Here is a 19793-nt window from a genome sequence, read left to right as displayed (position 1 = left end):
TGCATCTAGAGATGTTATTATAAATATTGATTAATAAGCACTTTGTTTCTGACTTCAAATACCAACTTCATTTATAAAAGTATCTGAGCATTATGTGGCTTTTTTTCCCCTGTCCTTCTTCCAACAATTTCAGTAATGGGTTTTCACTGGAGCTTTTCATTCACTTGGCTTTGCTGTGTCTTTTGTGGAATATCTAAATACTGTAGCAGACTTCTTGCAAAAGGTTGACAGCTAAGGATCACATAATCATCAGCATCTCTTGATCTTTCAGAGATGAGACCTTTTTAGTACCTTCACTGAGTAGGTTAAATGAACAGGGCAGGTACAGTTTCTTGCTGCAAACTACTTAGAATTTACTTTCTTTTACTGATTCTGTTCAGAGCTCTTAAAAACTTTGCTCTTTGTCACCCATTCTCCTGCTTCAGGGTCCGTGTTCCATCAGCAGCTCACAAAGCTGAATGGCAGGATCTGTTCCAAGCCCTCTCTGTCAGTGCCACTTAGCAGGTCCCCATTTGGGATATGGTCAAACATTAGTGCATTAGTCCCTTTGTCACATTGACACCAGCATTCTGGTGCTTCCATTAGTACAAACTCCTCAGATGAGCCTAATCAGTTATTTAGAATCATAGAATATTTTGGGGTGAAATGGACCTTTAAAGGCCATCTAGCCCCTGCCATGAGTAGGGACATCTTCAGCTGTATCAGGTTGCTCAAACCCCGTCCAACTTGGCCTTGAATGTTTCCTGGGGTTGGGCAGCCACAACCTCTCCACACAGTCTGTGCCGGTGTTTTGCCATCCTTATCATAAACCATTTCTTTCTTAAACGTAGTGTGAATCTACCCTCTTCTAGTTTAGAACCATTATTCCATGTCCTATTGCATCAAGCCCTGCTAAATCCAACAGGATTGTATCCCAGCTGCACAACATGTGCCAAACCCTTTCAAAAACTCACTTGTGCTGTCCGAGATAGTGCGGGGCTCTTCCTGGATGACTCCTCTTCAATTTTCATTTCCTATATGAAAGTCTGCCTTTTTTCTTTTTAACAAAGCGACCTTCAGAAGGATCATTTGCATTCTTTTTCCTTACCTTAATTCCTTAATTCAGATGGCAGCTAAGAGCAGTACATAGGTTTTGACTTTAAGCTTTTCTTACAACTAAACTGAACTAAAAAAGTTAGATGGATTTACTCAGTTCAAAGAAAGACTGTCAGGAGGTTTTTCTCCACAGTTAAGAGGCGAGTGGGCAGGGCTGTTTTTACAGTCAGCTTTTGAGGGAAATACTGCCACAAGCAATGAACTTGAACGTCTGTATGTTCTGATCTTTCCTCTTCTTCCTTTGTCCTTCATCTGCCAGCTCAGGCATTTTCTCTGTGTCCGTGTGTTTGATCATGATGCCCTTAGCTTTTACCTGGCATTCTACCAAGTGCTCTGTCTATCCTGGTACAAGACTGCCCTGAGGTTGTTTAACATTAGACAGGTGCATTCAACCCAAAATGGACGAGGTACATTTTGCTTTATCTTCTCTTATTCTCAAGCAAAAAGGCCACAGCCAAGGCTAAAGACAAGAGATTGTAGCACATCTGTACTTCTAGGCACTTATCAGACTGAGCAGATCACAGATGAGTGCCATGAGAATGTAAAACTCCCCATGGAAAGGGATTATCAGATTACTACAATTATTCTTCTTATGTCTCTGTAAGGAGGGGATTGTTATTTTGTAGATGCAGTAAAGAGACATAAACAGACCAGCTGACATGACTGGTGTCACACGGAAAGGTTGTAGAGATTATTTTTCATTAATAACATTCTTCCCAATGAATTATAACTTTCTGGATTTTTGTTCTATGGAGCTCTGTTGAAGTTTTATCCCAAGAAAAGGATAAATCCTATATATGTGCGTGTATATTTATATATACCAATAAAATATGAAAGTGGTAAGTTAAAAAAGATTTTTAATGTCAGATTAAAATATTTGTTATTAATAACTTGGTTGAGGATGGCTAAGCAATCATGATAACCATTTTCACACATTGAAACCTTTAAACGAGAATGAGGTATGTGGGAAGTATTTTGAGGAGCAGCAGAAATTAATTGGAGTGAGATTTCCCATACACCTATCCTCAGTCAGGGAAAGAATATACATTTCTTGCAGAAAAAGTGGGATTCAGGATGCATGGAATTTTCTTCTTACAATGAAAAATGCTCAGCAGAAACAGTATTTTCCCCTTATTTCCAAATGCCAAGCACACTGTCACCAGAAAGCATCCGCGACTAAAGTGTGTTGGAAGGACCAGTGTCTAGGTTGTGAGACACTGGATCAGAGTTAGTATTAAAGACAAATCTTTAATGTGCTCCCATGAGGTGAAATGACTTTTGTGGAATTTACTTTTCTGGCCTCTGTTCTAAGGCTGGTTTGGTCTACTTGAATTTTGTTGACAGTCTGTCAAATTTTATTTGTCTCTGAGCAATAGAAATGTAAAGGCATCAGTGTACTCCTGTCTGTTTTGCCACTGTGGCCCAGATCTTAGCAGAAAGTCTTAATTTAATTTGCTTGGGAATAAAGGATAACTTCACAATGCAGCAGTGTAAAATCGTCTGATATACCATCTGGCCTTGTAAATAGCATTTTGACAATGATTTGGTCTTTCAGGCAAGTTTTTATGGACAAATAAAAAATTTTAAAAGGAAAAGTCTAATTAAAGAAGAAAAAATGGACACTGCTTTTCCTTGTAAAACAAGAATCTATACAGTCTCATGTAACAGTAGTGAAGGAAACAAAACAAACAAAAACAAACCAAAAACCAGAGACAATAGGTGGAATCTGTTAATAATTTAATGAAAATATGAGACTCAGGCTACAAGAAATTGAATTTTGTTCAACTGCAGAAAACACTCTGAACTAGCAGGCCTGGACTGATGGAATAAATCTCTTCTATTAACATGAGAGATAATTTTATGTAAATGTATTTGGAGACCTTCTAGCAGAGCTGAGCATCTTAGCAGTACCACTTAACTTCTTTGCAGGGTAATTGCATTTAGACCAAGGTCAACTGAAGGAAATAGCTGACTAAATTAGCATTAACCTGGTTCCTGGGGGGCTTGGGGCATTGTAGACACTCAATCTTGCCTCCAGAAAGAACATGTTGACACTAGAGAAGCCAGCTGCTTCCAATGCACTGTGTTTTATTCAAGTGGGGCAAATTTTATCACCCAGGGAAGTAGAAGATTTGAGACTCATCAGGGACAGTCTGGGCTTGAGTTTTCCTCCAGTTTCCATCTCTATCTCTTTTAAATAGATTCAGATTCATGCATCTTGCTCCATCTTCCTTTTATTGCTATGGGTTGGGAGTGATGTCCCCTTAGTGGTAACATCTTTCCTTACAGCATGGAAATAAAGCAATGGTTACAGTCCTCAGGAGGGTGGGGATGCAGCTAGGTTTGCTGATGAGCTGCTTCTCTGAAAAGAGACAGCTTCCAAGTCCATGAGCACGTAGGTGTGCTAGCAGAGCTGGATAAGTGCTGGGAAGCAGCAGCCAGGATTGGAACTATGTCTCTTTCCAAAGCTGGGATGTCAAATGCATTTGCTACAGCTGCCAAGGTGAGAGGAAGCTCACTGTTTGCCCTCCTTGTGCTGGTGCTTGTTGTAGAAATAGTTGTCAATGATATGTAATGGGGCAGATGCTCGTGGATATAAAGCACATCCCCCATTTACTGAGCCAAGGGTCTAGGCCAATCTGCTTACACTGTTACTTAGAACTTTAAAACTGCCTGGACATGTGTTGTGTGTAGGGCAGCAGGAGAGACATCTGCAGCATATATTTTTTTCTTTACTTGCTTTGACCTCTTGGAAGAAAAAAGAACAGGTGGAAGTGTTCTTCTTGGGTTTACAGAAATGTATGATCTTGTTCTTATTATTTTAGAACATTTGTAGTTGCAGTGTTTACTTGAATATGTGGTACAGAAACCAGCTCCTTTGTACTCAGGTGCTAGTATTCATGAAAGAGTGAATTTGCAGTGATTCCTTGTCTTCCACAAAATGTTCAGCTCATTTGATGGGAAGCTGGCAGTTTAAAACCCATCATCTGGTCTCTCTGAAGGATGGAAAAGAAGATGGGGCAGAGTGGAGCAGATAATGAAAAAAACTGGGAAGAGAAAGCCTAGGTTCTTCTGTTGGCTCAGAGATATGCTCAGACACATTCACTTTACACAAAAATTGCACTGCAGATGGTGACCTGTTGACGTCATTGGGGTTATTCCAAGCATTGACATTTTTCCAAGCATATTCCGTGGCATCGTGATCCTTTTGAGTTATGCTCTACCTGTGTGTTAGAGAGTGAAGTACATAATACTGTACTGGATTATTATTTTCCAGCTGTTATATATGGAAAGCTGAGTTAGAGCCCTTAATGGGAGAAACAAAAGAAGTGTTAAGGATATTATTCCCCTCATTGGCCCTATCCCTGAAAATGTTCAAGGCCAAGTTAGATGGGGCTCTGAGTAAACCAGTCTAGTGGAAGGCAGGCAGTTTGAAACTAGATTATCTTTAATATCCCTTCCAGCCCAAACCATTGTAGGATTGTTGGATTATTAGCTCCAAACTTGGTCCAAGTCTTTTCCTACATGACTCCTAAGAAGTCAGTGATGATACATCAGAGAAAACTCAGTGACATAAAAATCATTTCCAGTATCTAATTTTCTTGTGACCTATTCCCAAATTATATGTGAATATAGTCACATCTTAGATTGCACACACATTTTGGCATCACTGCGGTAATTTTTGATAATATTGGAGCTCTCCATTTAGATCAGCAGGAATTTTAAGATTCCCTGGCAAATCGTCTATTTGCTGTACTGTGGAATGTAAAAATTGTGCAGCCTTTATTAAATAGAAGTTAGACTTTATCTCCTTTGCATTGTACAATCTCAGATTTTTAGGTGGACTGCAAGAAAATTACTGGCTCTTTCCCTAATGATTTGTGTTTATAAAATCATCTTTACAAAACATTGCAGAAATCATCCTTTGCCTCAGTGAACCAGCAAAGCACCATTGCTCCATTGAAGTGCAGCTGGGATGATTTACTCTAGCTGAGATCTTGTTCTGCACCTGGAGAAACATTGGCTTTCAATCTCTGCTCTCCAGCAGGACAGCACTTAGAAAAATTATTCATTGGGTCACGTTAGCACACTGACACTACAATTTGCTGTTGCTGCTCAGAAAAATAGTTACCTTCAGCCAAAAATTGGGTTCAGACACTCTCGCAGACATGTGATGTTTTGTCTTTATGGGAAGCTCCTAAGGTAGCAATGTAGTAATGACTTAAAAGTCTGGAAACAGACTTTGGAATGAGAACCAAGAAAATTTGTCTTTGGCTTTACTGCAGGTTTTCTGACTGACCTTGGACAACTGAAAATCATTCCATGTTTTATTTCCTCTCTCTGTAAAATACCAATCTGGCTGTATTAATCAGTGTTTGTAAAGGTCCTTGAAATCCTTAGATAAAAGAGCATATTACAGATCACAGAGTAGTTGGAATAGATGTAGCCTATAAAATGGTGCAATCTACCAAACTTGGGAAGAAAAAGAGGGTAAGAAAAAGCCCATCCTATTAGAGTGCTCAGCTCCCCAGGAAGATTGTAAGTCTGAACCTGGCAAATTTTCTGTCATGGTTTTCCCAAATGGGAAAGAAACAAGCTGCCAAGCCTTGGTCAGGATCTTCTGTGCCTTTTGTGCCTTAAATATGTCTGTGCACTGCATGGTAATTTTCTATTCTCTTTGATTTTAAAATGTACCTTGCTTTTAATTAGGGCAATACTGTTAAGACACTACTGGCTGTTAGGAAAAGGTTCTTCATTCAGAGGATGGTTGGGCACTGGGACAGGTTCCTGAGGGAGTGTTGTGGCACCAAGCCTGCCATAGTTGCAGAAGTGTTTGGACAACACTTTAAGGAATGTGATATGATTTGAGGACTGTTCTCTGCAGGGCCAGGAGCTGGGCTCAGTGATCCTTTTCAGTCCCATCTCAGGAGAATCTGTGAAATTCCGGTGTGATGTTGTGAATCCTACAGAAGTTTATACTTAATGAAGTATATGCTGCAGCAGTTACTTTTATATTGTAGGGTAATTGTAAACCTCACTTTGAGTATCCAAGTTTTTACACAATGCTTGAGAAAGCCTTCAAGGGCAGCATCCCACCATCAAAACACACAACATGGCCTCCAGCTTTACAGGTTATAAAGGCCTTGGCTTTCTAATCCATAGGAATTCCCAGCCACATCAACAGAGGAAAAAACTGCATTTGTCAAAAAGACTTATTTACTCTTTCTTACCATTTTTCTCCTTCTTGCAGACATGCATGTGTGATTCGAGGCCAGGTGATGACAGCAGATGGGACCCCTCTAGTTGGAGTGAACATCAGCTTTGTCAACAATCCTCTGTTTGGATATACAATCAGCAGACAAGATGGCAGGTAGGATGTCTGTATGGGATTTACAGTGTTCAGGCAGCAGTAACAGCATTATTGCCATGACCACTAAAGAGAAACTCCTTCCAAGAGCACGTTTATTATTCATGCCTTTTGAAGATGTGGGTGCATTACTGTTGGTTGTTTTGGGGCTGCATCTGGCTGGTGACCGGACCCCAGTGCTGTTCCTTGCTCTTCAGTTTCAGGGCCAGTCTTGTTCAATGTATTTATCAACGGCCTGGATGCAGGAGTTGAATGCATCATTAGCAAGATGCTGATGGTACCAAACTGGGAGGTACTCTTGATGCTCCTGAGGGACAAGAGACCTTGCAGAGGGATCTGGATACATTGGAGTATTGGGTTGTGATGAATGGGATGACTTTTAAAAAGTCAAAATGCTGGATTTTCTGCACCTGGAACAGAGTAACACCAGGCACAAGTATAAACTGGAAGAACAGCCCTGCATACGGGGATCTGGGGGTGCTGGCCAGCAGCAGCTTGAAGAGGTGTTAGAGCAGTGTGTCTTGGTAGCCAAGAGGGGAAACCCCATCCTGTGGTGTATCAAACACAGCATGACCAGCCAGTCAAAAAGGTGGTTGTCCTGCTGTATCCAGTGTTGGTGTGGCCTCGCCCAGAACACTGCATGCAGTTCTGGGCCCCACAATTAAAGAAAGGTGTTCAGGTCCCTTAATGTGTCCAAAGGAGGGCAAGAAAGTGGTGACAAGACTGGAAGGAATATCCTGTGAGCAGCGTCTGAGGACTCCGACTTCCTCTAGTTCAGAGAAAAGGAGACTTGAAAGGTGACCTCATTGTTTCCTACAGCTTCCTGAGGAGAGGGTGTGGAGGGGGAAGTACTGAGCTCACCTCCTTGGTATCCACTGATAGGACTCATGGGAATGGTTCAAAACTGCACCAGGGGAGATTTAGACTGGACATGAAGAAACATTTCTTAACTGAGAGGGTGTTTAAACACTGAAACAGGTTTCCAGTTAAGGAAACTGCCCTTTCTAACCGTCCAGAAGCCACTCTGGCAGTCACAGTCGCACAACCTGAGCTGGGACCGAGGTCCCTTTGCAGCCACACCCCACACTCACACAGTCACACTGGGGTTCCTTACCCAGTAGACTTCAGGTTTCCCATAGCAGTGTCTCAGATATCCAGATCCCTGAAACAATTTAATCTTGGTGCAATAACTAAATAACAAAACAGCCCAAGCTGGTGCCTGCAAGGAGGGACCCTGGACAAAGGAAACCCTGGACTTTTATCCCCCCACAGTCTAAGCATGGGAAAGTCTGGAGTTGTTGGCTCCTGTTGTCTCTCCATGTGGTCACACAGCAGTTCCCTGCCTCAGGCTTTGGCTTGGCCTCCTGCCCCTCAAGGAGCTCAACTGCAGCTCACACTGCAGTCGCACACCAAGCTACCAGCACCAAATGTAACCTCGGCATTCCTAGAGGCATTTGATGACTTAAGACTGTCAGTGTTTAAGAGGCATTCGGACAATGCCCTTAACAACATGGTTTAATTTGAATCAGCCCTGAACTGGTAAGGCAGCTCAACTTGATTATCCTTGTACTTCCCTAACAAATTAATAGCCTCTTCTCTTCTCTTCTCTTCTCTTCTCTCTTCTCTTCTCTTCTCTTCTCTTCTCTTCTCTTCTCTTCTCTTCTCTTCTCTTCTCTTCTCTTCTCTTCTCTTCTCTTCTCTTCTCTTCTCTTCTCTTCTCTTCTCTTCTCTTCTCTTCTCTTCTCTTCTCTTCTCTTCCCTTCCCTTCCCTTCCCTTCCCTTCCCTTCCCTTCCCTTCCCTTCCCTTCCCTTCCTTCCCTTCCCTTCCCTTCCCTTCCCTTCCCTTCCCTTCCCTTCCCTTCCCTTCCCTTCCCTTCCCTCCCTTCCCTTCCCTCCCCCTCCCCCTCCCCCTCCTCCCCCTCCCCCTCCCCCTCCCCCTCCCCCTCCCCCTCCCCCTCCCCCTCCCCCTCCCCCTCCCCCTCCCCCTCCCCCTCCCCCTCCCCCTCCCCTTCCAACTTCCCTTCCCTTCCCGCAACTTCCCATTGTCTATTAACTTCCAGATATCACCTAGAATCTTTAGCCAGCAGTTTGGTAATGCGGTGCCCATGCATATAAAAAGATGTCTCCTGCTCCCAGCACATCTATTCTTGCTAATTCACGTTGAAATTATTAAGAGGAAATCATTAAGATTATGGTTGTGTTAGAGGCAGAATCTGAGCGATCATGCTCAACCAAAACAAAAGCAGCGCAAATTGGGAGTGTCTTTCATCTTATCTTTTGTTTGTCAGTGCTAATTGGCTCCCTTTCTTTTAAGAACAGAAACGTAACAAAAGGGGTTCCAGCTGCATATGCTCTACATATTGACTACTAACTACAAGCACTTGGGAGAGGATTTATGGATTTTAGCACCTCTCCAATCCACAGCTTTCATTTGAGTTGGCCAGAGAAACAGATAGAATTGTAATGAAAAAGAACATGTGCTAGCAACGTGTGCTTGATGCTGTCCTGTTCACACTCAGGGATGTTTGCACCTACTGTAACACTGGTGGGGACTGAGAGGCTTTCCAAGTGATGCTTCAACTCTTCAATATTATGACAATAAAATGCAGATGATAAAGAGGCATTCCAGGAAAAGGACACCCCTGGAGCTGGTGTCTTCTTATTGCCAGCAGCTTAGACATTACTGCAAAAAGGAGAAAATTTGAACATTTGTACTTAAGGGTATCTCTGGCAACCTTACTGAACCTACTTTGTGGGAAAATGGGATCCAAACCACACTCTCATTATCAGCTTGATGTGTATGGACTAGCACAAAATCTGTATCCAGTAGAACAGATAAATATGACTAAAAGATTGCTGGACAACAATGCCTGTCATAACCTTTTGTTCCGTCTGTTTTCTTGTGTGTGTACAACACCCAACTGCTGTATGTAATAATTCATTTAGATTGCAAGTACTTTGAGGAAAGAAACCATCTCTTTGCATTGCAGTTGTGCTGTACCTAGCACAGAGGGTCTTTATTGTGAACTGGACCAGCAAACATGAAAGCCAAAGGGACAGAGTATGGAGGTGACTGCTGATATCCAGGCTACTGACCTTTGTAATATCCAAGCAACTATTTCCTTCTGATTCTTGGGTGGTGAAGGATAAACCTCCCTTGCTACAAATCTACTTCTATTGGCAGTTCAAGCTAGGGATGCTCCTTGCATGCTATGTCCTTCCCAAGGTCCAGCTGAGCAGGGGCACAGGGCAGAAAGCAATGCAGCCAGAGCATGAGTATGCTCCACCAGGCTTCAGTGGACTCCTGGTTCCTTGGAGTGGCTGCCAGCCTCCAGAAGCTAAATTAGTTTCAAGCAGCTCAGGGCTGCAGTTTGCTGACTCAGCCCCCAGCAGATACTCAGCTCTAAGTGAGAAAAATGACAGAGGTCAGCTGTCTCAGAGCAAGGAATCTGTGACTAAGTGGGATTCATCCTAAAGCTGTGATTTCTGTAGGCAGCTGGTGGGGGGTCAGTGTAACCCCAGATTCTGTGGTGTCAGCTCTTCTGATTTCACTTTCTTCACCTTCCTCTCAAGTCAGTCTGCTTCTACAGAAACCTGGTGCACAAACATCAAACAAATTGTCCAGTTGCAGTGCTGAGCCTCCAGAATAATGAACATACCTTCCAACTTGGCTAAATTGGAATACATACAGGTATTTTCTCAAATGAGCAGGCACATCAGTGCATCTGTGTACTCTGTACGTACTCTATGGACAAAAACCATTTGTCCATAAATGGACAAGTTAAAGAACACCAAAATCTGTAGAACTGTGGAGTGGTTTGGGTTGGACCTTAAAGATCATCTGTTTCCAACTCCCCTGCCATGAGCAGGGACAACTCCCACTAGACCAGGTCGCTCAAAGTGCCATGAAATCTCTCCTTGAGTCCGGTGACTTCCTCAGTAGTCTGTAACTTACCTTGAACTATTTAAGGCCATTCAAGCTAAAATTTGTCAAAGCAGAAAATTTTGCCAGCCATCCCTAATTTCTAATCCCAGCCTCACTTCTGATTTAGTGGGTATCATTAGATGCATCTCTTGACTTTCCCAGCCAGTGAACCAGCCAGTGAAAGGAAGTTAATATTTACTTGTGTTCCTTACTGATTTTTAAAGTATTTATTTAATACTATTGGTAAAGCTCTTTCAAAATCATGTAACAAATTAATGCTATTCCAGTTTCTATTATCTTTCATCTTTTTTATGAGTTTGAGCATTTTTTTTTAATAGAGCATGTCTCATCAGCTTTTGTACAGCAAAGTTTTCATGTGATTGAGTCAACTTTGTTTAAAGGAATTGATGCTCTTAGACAAGACGCCAGTTCTCCTGAACTACAGTAGCAGGCTGCATGCAGTCCAGAGCATTCCCAGTCCAGAGCAGTGCACAGTCATACAGGGTCATCTCTCCCATCTTCAGTGTCAGTCTGGTTTGGAGAATAAATGGGAGCACACATGCAAGCAGTTACCTTGTTCCAGGGGTCATGAGATAACTGCATAAAACTCAGCAGGTTTATTATTTGGCATATTCACCATAGGAATATCTTTTCTTGAAAATGTGCACTGAGTTGCCTTAAATTGATTTAGTAAATCAGTTTACTGATAGCAGGGAAATAACTGGGGTTTTAAAGTAAGGGAATTTAAAGATCCAATTGCATCAGTTTAGCTAGATTGGTTCCTAAGCTGATTTTGTTGCTCCAGGTTTGGGGGTTTTGGGTTTTCTTTTTGGCATGATAAAGTCTCCAAATGAGTAAGTAAAATTTCAGTTTTAGAATTACAGTGACGTAAATTTTTCACCTCTGTAAGGGGACTCACTTTATTCCAGGTCTCTCCTATAACATTGCTTGGATACAGCCTGAAATAGTGAAACCCTGGTCCTGTTTAAGTCACATTACTTAGACTGAGCAAAACTCCTATAACTTCAAAGCTTGCATGTGTTTTTAGCCTAATTACTGCACCAGAGACTTCGTTTATACAACAGGGCATGAATATAAAGTGACAGCTCTCAAACTACTCTTCTGTATACATTTCTCTGTAAAGCAAAGTTAACAGACAGTTCAAAGTATCAGTACTGGATTATAAATCACATTTTAAAATAAAGTTTTAAATTTTATTAAAGTGGTAGTTTAGAGAGGCTGCAAATCCTCAGTATCCCTGGGTTGTAGGAACACTGTTAATCAAACTGCAAGAAAGTCTCCAGATTTTTCCATATTGCATTCAGCAGCTTTGGCATAGCTTTCTCAGAAATACCAAAAACAATGAACTTCCAGAGAAGAGAGATGAGAAAGGGTTACACTTTCCTGTGGGTTTTTTTTATTTTTCAGCCTGCTTTGGGTAAATAGATAATTTCATCCTTCAGCTTGTCTCTCCAGAGTCTTTATAGAAAAACAACAAAATGACTGTACAACAAGTATGGTTTTTACAAAGTGGTAAAAAATACATCAGAGATGAGCAGCAAAACCAGAAATAAAATTACATTATTCCTTCAATCCCAGGACAGTTATCCTTTTGTTAAATTTAATTTCAATGAGGGAAACTGGGAGCTGTTTTTGGTTTGCTTTTTTCTGTTTGGTTTTGGCTTTACCTTTTGTTCAGTTCATCAAGGTAACTTGAAAGCTGCACCCTGGGACTCTGGGAAAACCAGCTTGTGAGCGACACCGCTTGCTAAAAATACTGCATGGTTCTGTTTTCACAGCTGCTGGAGTCTGACATGGAGGTGGTGCTTTCCCTTCTGCATCCTCTTTTGGGGATGCAGGAGAGGCAAAGACATTTCCCCCCAGCAGATTCCATCCCTGATCCAGGCTCAGTGAAGCTGAAGGGATGAAACAGAGGTGTTTGCAAATAAGACCTCTTCCAACTTGCCTAAAAACTTGTTGAGAATAATTTGTAATGTTTATTTCTTCCCTCCTGTTGGCCCGTTCAGTGCCCAGATCCATGCAGAGCAAGCATCTCCCTCCCAGCTGAAGGACTTGCCAAATGCTAATTGACTGTTAAAAACATTCACATCAGGGTACAAACGTTGTGCAGCTTTGCTGGCAGGGACCAGCAAGTTACTCCTGAGGCTGCTGCAAGCCAAGCTCCATAGGTCTGGGAACATGATGCCCCAACTCGAGTGGTAGAATAAACATGGCTTTGGCTTTTTGAAGTGCTTTCCACTTCCTCTCATGGACTCATTTCAACATTCTTTAATGAATAACCTTTTCATAATTCTATTTCCTAAATGGCACCTCAGTCCATAAACTATGAAATAAAAAAGGTTCCTTCAAAAATTGCTTGACAAAGACTTTGTTTTTTAAATAGTTCATGCCCATTGTTGCTCCTCGGGGATTTTTGCACCCAACCTGAAAGCCTGATAATTAATTTTTTAAAATAATTTTTAGATACTTTTTTCACCTTCTTTCTTACAATTTTTTACAAGATGCATCAAATTTGGCTTTCGGCAATCAGGAGTGTTTCAGATCCCAGTTCTCATGCAGAGAGGTACTTAAGCTCATAGCTCTTTAAGCACATGAGCAGCTCTGCTGAAAGCAGTGAGCCTGATCACATGCATAAACTCTCAGAGTGTCAAACAGCAGTACCAAGCATGAAAGTGAGTAGCAGGGATGAGAAAACTTTCTTTGCCTGAAACATGTTTGGCATTGCAAGCGAAGAGACAGTGAGAAAAACACAAAGGAGCAAAAACAAGAGGTCGTCAATTTCTGTTGAAATCCTTTCCTTTCTTACTTAACACCACTTTTTTTGGGCCTATACGTAGTAGATATATCCCTGTGGTACTTGATAAAATCTCCATGTGTGACAAGATGTGAAGTTTAAATTCAAAACTAAGAAAACCACTAGAACCTTATCCCAACATCTTTACATCCAGAGGATGAACGTTTTCCTTATCAAGGTAACATTTTTTCACACTGCTCTGGAAGGCTGTCTGTTATCCAATACTATCCAACACTAACACAGGCAGATAAGCCACTTGGCTGGAGGTAGCTTAGGGTGAAATCAGAGACCACAGGCAGTGATTAATCTGCCCTGCTCTAAATGTTTAAGAGTCAAAAAAGATGATGTGTGGAGTGCTGTGGCACACAGACACCCTGCACTGTATGTATTTCTAGTAGATTAGGCTCAGTCCATGACTGGGCTCTCCATGTTCCCTTGGGTTGCATGAGGCATTAATCAGGTTAGCAGAGATGCCAAGACAATTCATATGGGAATGTGTCAGAGAAACCTCTTTCCTAATAGTTTATTTCATCATATGAATTGATCCAATCTGTACATTTATTTGGATAATCACTACTTTAAAAATAAAAAGAAAAAAGAAAATGAGTATGTATGGCCAGAATAAGTTGGTGCTAGAAAAGCACTAACAAAGATAAACATGTTTCAAAAAAGAGATGGGTATGATTTCAATATACATAAAGACAAAGAAGCTGAGCTTGGACTCCTGCCTCCGACACTTGCTGTTACACAGGTAAACACTATTTGGGCTGCAGATTGTAGGTTCATAAAATGAGACTGATGACATTTCTTGCAGTTATTTTTCTGGGATCCTTTCTAGGGAGTTGAACAAACAGATTGGGTAGTGCTTGCACTAATTTTGTATTCCATCTCTTAAAACAGCTTTGATCTTGTTACCATTGGTGGAATCTCCATTATCCTTCACTTTGAGCGGGCTCCCTTCATCACCCAGGAGCACACACTGTGGTTGCCGTGGGATCGCTTCTTTGTGATGGAAACCATAGTCATGAGGCACGAAGAGAATGAGATCCCAAGCTGTGACCTCAGTAACTTCGCCCGGCCCAACCCTGTGGTCTCTCCTTCTCCGCTCACTGCTTTTGCAACTTCCTGCTCAGAGAAAGGTCCTATTGTTCCTGAAATCCAGGTATGAGCCGTCTGAGCTGAGGGACAATAACTCATAAAATCAGAATGGTCGTGTAGTTCCAGCCCCCCTGCCATAGGCAGGGACACCTTCCATTAGACCAGGTTGATCAGAGCCCCATCCAACCTGGCATTGAATTGGGACTGGGACATCCACAATTTCTCTGGGCAACCTCTGCCAGTGCCTCCTCATCCCCATCTTCTTTCTGTGCTTCTTTTGACAGCTTTGAGCAACACAAATGCGACCATTCCCCTGCTTTCCTAACAATAAGCATTCCCTGTTTGTTACCCCATTTTTTCAGACATTTGGCAGGAGCACTCACTCCCAGGCACTCGCTTTACCAGATTTCTTTTCCCCTATCCCTGAGAGATGGAGGCAAAGCACTTGTGGCTGACACTGCATGAGCTGGGACCCTTGTGTGACCAACAACAAGCCCTTGGTCAACCCTTTGGCATTCAGTGTGCCCAGCACCAGGCTGATGCCCTTGTGGCCGATGCTCTAATGCCTGTCTTTTGTTCAGGAGCAAATTCCACCCACTGGGCATTATAAACCCTGGTGGTGGATTGTTGGAGTGAACTTCCTCATGGTTGGAAGTCACACCCCCCCCACTCTACTCAGCTGCTGAGACATGCAGTCAGCCAGCAGATGGGTGAGATGCAGCCTGCAGAGCACCTCCGTTTTGTTGCATTTCATGACATTTGGAATAGATGAGCAGAGTGAGAGAGTTACCTTTAATTTCTCATCCCCATTTTCCTTTTTTATGAGTAAGCATGAGTGAGATAAAGAACCTTAACAATCTGCTGTGGCTTCAAGGTATTTTGTCAAATGGAAAGTTGTGTTTTAAACTGAATAGTCTAAGGAACCAAATTATCAATTTTCCTTAAAAACACTAATTCTGTTGAAACATATGGATGTAGCCTTTGCTACCTTGGACATGCTGTTCTCTGGATTTTATATGCCAGCATTCAGCATGTCCTGAGTATTGCTTTAAGTGACAATAATCTGGCAAGGTGGCAATAACAACAAGTGTAGAGATAAATTGTGTGCATCCAGCATGACTCCACTGGGGTTACAGTACTGTTAATAAGGAAAGAAGTAACTTTATACCTTCTAATTTTAATAAACCAGGTGCTAAACCCAGCAGTAAATAAAGCTAGTGGTCTCTTTACCTTTCTCTCTGGACCAAGTCTTATGATCCTTCTCACACTAATTTCCAATTACAATCCCCATGTTTGTCCCAGCATAATTACTAATTAAGTCCTGTATCTTGTAAAGTCCATCATGTTATAAATTCTTGGTTCAGAATCTTGGTTTCCACATCTTTTTATTAAATAAACAAACACCATGAAAGGTAATGGTCAGAGCTGCCTGGGAAAAAGCAAATATCTGATGCAGTGCAACTATGGTCATAACCTCAGTCATTATTTGGTACCACAAACACCTTCCAGTAGACCAGGCTGCTCAGAGCCCCATCCAACCTGATTTTGAATGTTTTCAGGGTTGGGGCATCTGCCATCTATCTTGGCAACCTGTGTCAATGTTTTACTACCCTCATCAAAGATATTTAGTGCCATTTGAAATGTCCTGATAATATCCTGCTTGACCTCCAACTGCCAGTCCAGAATGATCCCCCTATCAGTGTCCTGCATTATATCTTCTGGATCCTTGTGAACAGCAGATCACTTGGACATCCCAAGTCCCACTGGACACTTGTAGCTTTGGAATCTAATACATAAGAAAGATTAATTTTGAGATTATAAGGAGTTCACATGCAGTTGTCTGGATATGTACCAAATATCTGAGCTCTCATTTAAGCAGACAGAAATCTAACCAGTACATCAGTGGAGCCTGCACATCACTTAAGCTGAGCACCCTGAAGCTTTCTGGTTTTCACTGAGTGTATCAATTAGATTCCACTGACTGAAATGGATAGTATCAGTTTGATTCCACTGACTGAATTAATGTGTGTGTTTACATCACATTGTTTATGTGATGTAGACATCACATAAATATGAGCATGTTTATAAATTGACATCCAGATTTAGATGCCTTAAACTGGAATTGAATCCCACTCTTAAGTTTACAAGGCAACACCAACATTCTAAAGAGTCTGTCTGTATCTGCTGTTATCTGTAGGCAAGACCTAAAAGAGCAGTTCAGAGCAGACACCTAACTTAGGTTCCTAAATTGACATAAGGTGAATTCCATACATGATGAACACAGTGCTTTTCCTGTGTGCCAGATGTCTGAGCTAACAACTGTAAATCAATATTCCACCTCAAATATTGACAGCTGAAGGTTAGCAGAGTTTGTGGTGCAGGAGTTTACAAGAGAATCTGATTTGTGGCAGAGTCCTGACTGTACTGCAGTTCAGAAATGGACTACTTTTCATTTCTATACTGGATGTACGCACAATAAAAAATAACCTAGCTGTCTGTTCCTGCAGCTGCCTTTTATAATACACAGTTCTCAGTAGGGAAATGTTAAATATAAAAGGTGTAAGTGCATAGCTAGGAGGAGGTGACAAGCAGATAGCAGGGCTAGGAAAGAGGTTTTGACAAGTGGGTAGATAAGAACCCCATGAGCTCCAGCAAATAAATGCAGTGCTCTCTACCTGAATGTATTCAAAAAACCTAGTAGTACATTTTTAATACTTGATTCAGGTGCCTATAGACAGATCTGGGGCCATTCAGGATGCCCTGAAGTGCCCCTTCAGGCCTCCAGCTGTAGCTTCAGAAAGGTGGAGATGTCAGAAAGGTCCATGTCAGAGTTGTCATGCCCTTGCAGAAGTTTTGGATACCACAGAGTGTTTCAAAAGCACTAGATGTCTATGTTGAGGCCCCTGAATCAGACTCAAAATGGTTTTCCTTTTTAAAATTCTCTCTGAGCATCTTACAAAAAAAAAACAAAACCAGAGATTGACTGTTCTTTGCCTGTTTGCTGGCAGAGTGAAGAGAAGCTGTAAGAGATATGTGTAGCCCAGCACACAGAAACAAGATTTCCTACCTTGTCTCATGCAAAGAGTAGAAAAATTTCTACTAAGTCAGGAACAGATTCTCACCACAGAGTCAAGAGAACATGACAGTGAAAATTGCAACCCTGTGTAAATCCCCAGTAAGCCTGAAGAATCAGCTCTTCTGCCTGCCCAGACTTGTGGCTGGACCTCTTTAAAAGAGCAGATTATATTGGTTAGTCTGGGATAAACCCTAAGAGTCTTTCACAAGGCCTGCAGTCACAGCATATGAATGTGTCTGGGCCAAACAGCAATTATCAAATAGAAATAAGGGCACAATTTAGCTCTTGTTACTTCTAGCACATTCAGATTATTTTAAAGCTTATTTCCCCCTTTTCTCTCACTGATATCCTACTGAATTATACATCCCCCTACCAGTGTCGTGTTTTGTTGTTAGTTTGTCACGACTTACAAACTACAAATACATTTTGAATCACCTGAATTACTATTTGAACCCTCTCTTCAAGCAGACACCTTTAAACACAGCCCCTTGTGCTGCTCAGGGCCTTGGCAGCGTGGGGCTGACCTTTTCTTTGGAATGGTAGACAGCAGAGAGACATAAATACTTAAGACAAGGATCTGAAGCAGACTTTCTAAATAGTATCTCCATGACAATTATTTTTGCCTATTTTTATCCTAATGGGGTTACATATGAAGACAGATTTGATACAAGGGACCACCTTTACTACAGTTTGGCTCAGCTCGTCTCTGGTTGAGCCTGGTCCCCATCCAACTTGTTGATGATCTCATAAAATATATTTTTAAAATCCTGAGTTTTCCCAGTTCTGTCGTATTTCAGTCTCCTAAGCACTGAGATATGTAAATTAAAAAGACTGCATTAGAGAAGGTAAATATTTATGAGCACAGTGGAATGGGGTTTAACTGCTGGATGTGTCTGTTTTCAAGTGCTGCAACACTCCAAGCCTTTTACTTATCACTTTAAAAAGTGTTGGGTCTTGGATAACATCTCAGAAGAGGTGTTTTCAGGGGGTAGATCACGAGATTTGTCATTTTTGATAACACTAACCAGAAAACCTGTAAGACTTAGGCAACTCACTGTGCCAGGAAAGTTTGCTGCTCCCACGTAGAAGGAGCTGGGTATAGGAGTGATATAACTTAAGTAAGGCACAAGGATCATGGAATCCTAGAATCTCCTGAGTGGGAAGGGACCCACAAGGATCATTGAGTCCAGCTTCTGGCCCTGCACAGGATACCCCAAGAAATTACACTGGGATAGATGTGATCTCTTCCTGATGGGTGGATCTCTTGATCCACCTGCCTTCAAGCTTCCTCACCCTTAATATCCAGAAAGGTGATTATTGCTAGGGATGTATTTTCTAAGCTCATTTAGGGTCCAGCACACTGAAGAACTTCAGAAGTGGCACAGGAGAGAGCTGTGCCAGCTGTGACCTTTTAACACATCCCATGAGCAGATCGGCTTTCCAGCTCACTGATAAGCTTCTACCTTTATTTTTCAATATTTGCCAGAGATTGCTGACTGGTGCCAAAAATATCCAAGTTGGGTGCTTACCCAAGAGTGAAGTTTTCTTGAAAGTAACAACGTTTTTCTCCTAAGATTTTTTTAGCATCATTTTGCATGGAAAGAGCAGCACAGTGTCAGGAATATACTTGTATAACTTTCCATAAACTTTCCAAGCATTTCTCCATTAAAAAAAAAAAAAAAAAAAAAAAAAGAAGAAAAACAAAATTTTAAGTTCTGTTGATATAGCAGGTAAATTAGCTGAAAATCCCATATTTATTGAGACTTCTCTGTTCTCAAAGCAGAAAAGGCTTTCCCTGATGTTTCTTCAGTCCTTTCTGAAGTTTTGTACTGCAATGGGCACCTGTTCGATAACTGTCCCAGTCAGTCAGAAATACCCACACTTATGACTGGGGGAGAAAATAAAGCAACTCACTTAGAATACAGAGGAGTTTGGAAAAGAAAGAGAAGGAAAGAATGCAAGGGAACAGAAAGGAGTTGTAGGTGGTAGGTCAAGACAACAGTTTTATCACTTAAGTAAGAAGGTAAGGAATTTTAAGCAAGTACCAGAATAAGCAGGAACAAATGTGAGGTCAGAAAATAACGGCAAGAACACAGATTAAAAAAAAGGCTAGAGGTAGATGGTAGATCAGGTAGAAAGGGTCAGAGAGGAGGTAGGAGAGGAGCAGTTTCAAAGTAGGAGTGATGAGTAAGTCAGAGGAGGGAGGATGGAATCAGGATTCACTAATGTCTTGGAGAGAATTGCATGTTATGATCAGGACCAGGAAACATCCTTAAGGCCAAGTAGGGTGTAATATTTTACTGGGAAAAGAAAGCCAGGAGACAAAAATTAGAGGCCTCTAAAACCTCTGATGATAAAAGACAGAAAATGGAAGCTAAACTGATGGGCTGTAATTATCTGAGATCCCAGGCTCTTT

At 41.6% G+C, this 19793-nt stretch overlaps 1 protein-coding gene across 1 annotated transcript in view; it reads left to right on the top strand.

The window, feature by feature from the left end:
* Positions 1-19793, top strand: part of TENM4 (teneurin transmembrane protein 4) — a 342526-nt gene that overhangs the window by 256917 nt on the left and 65816 nt on the right. Inside the window, exons 14-15 of the mRNA XM_053934325.1 lie at positions 6347-6466; positions 14104-14365. Of these exons, the coding sequence (XP_053790300.1) occupies positions 6347-6466; positions 14104-14365 (382 nt within the window). The remainder of the gene's footprint in view (positions 1-6346; positions 6467-14103; positions 14366-19793) is intronic.

Source organism: Vidua chalybeata, chromosome 2 (assembly GCF_026979565.1).
Source record: "Vidua chalybeata isolate OUT-0048 chromosome 2, bVidCha1 merged haplotype, whole genome shotgun sequence".
In the NCBI taxonomy this organism is placed as follows: Eukaryota; Metazoa; Chordata; class Aves; order Passeriformes; family Viduidae; genus Vidua; species Vidua chalybeata.
Note: the sequence above shows the minus strand (reverse complement) of the source record. Positions and strands in the feature narration are given on the sequence as shown.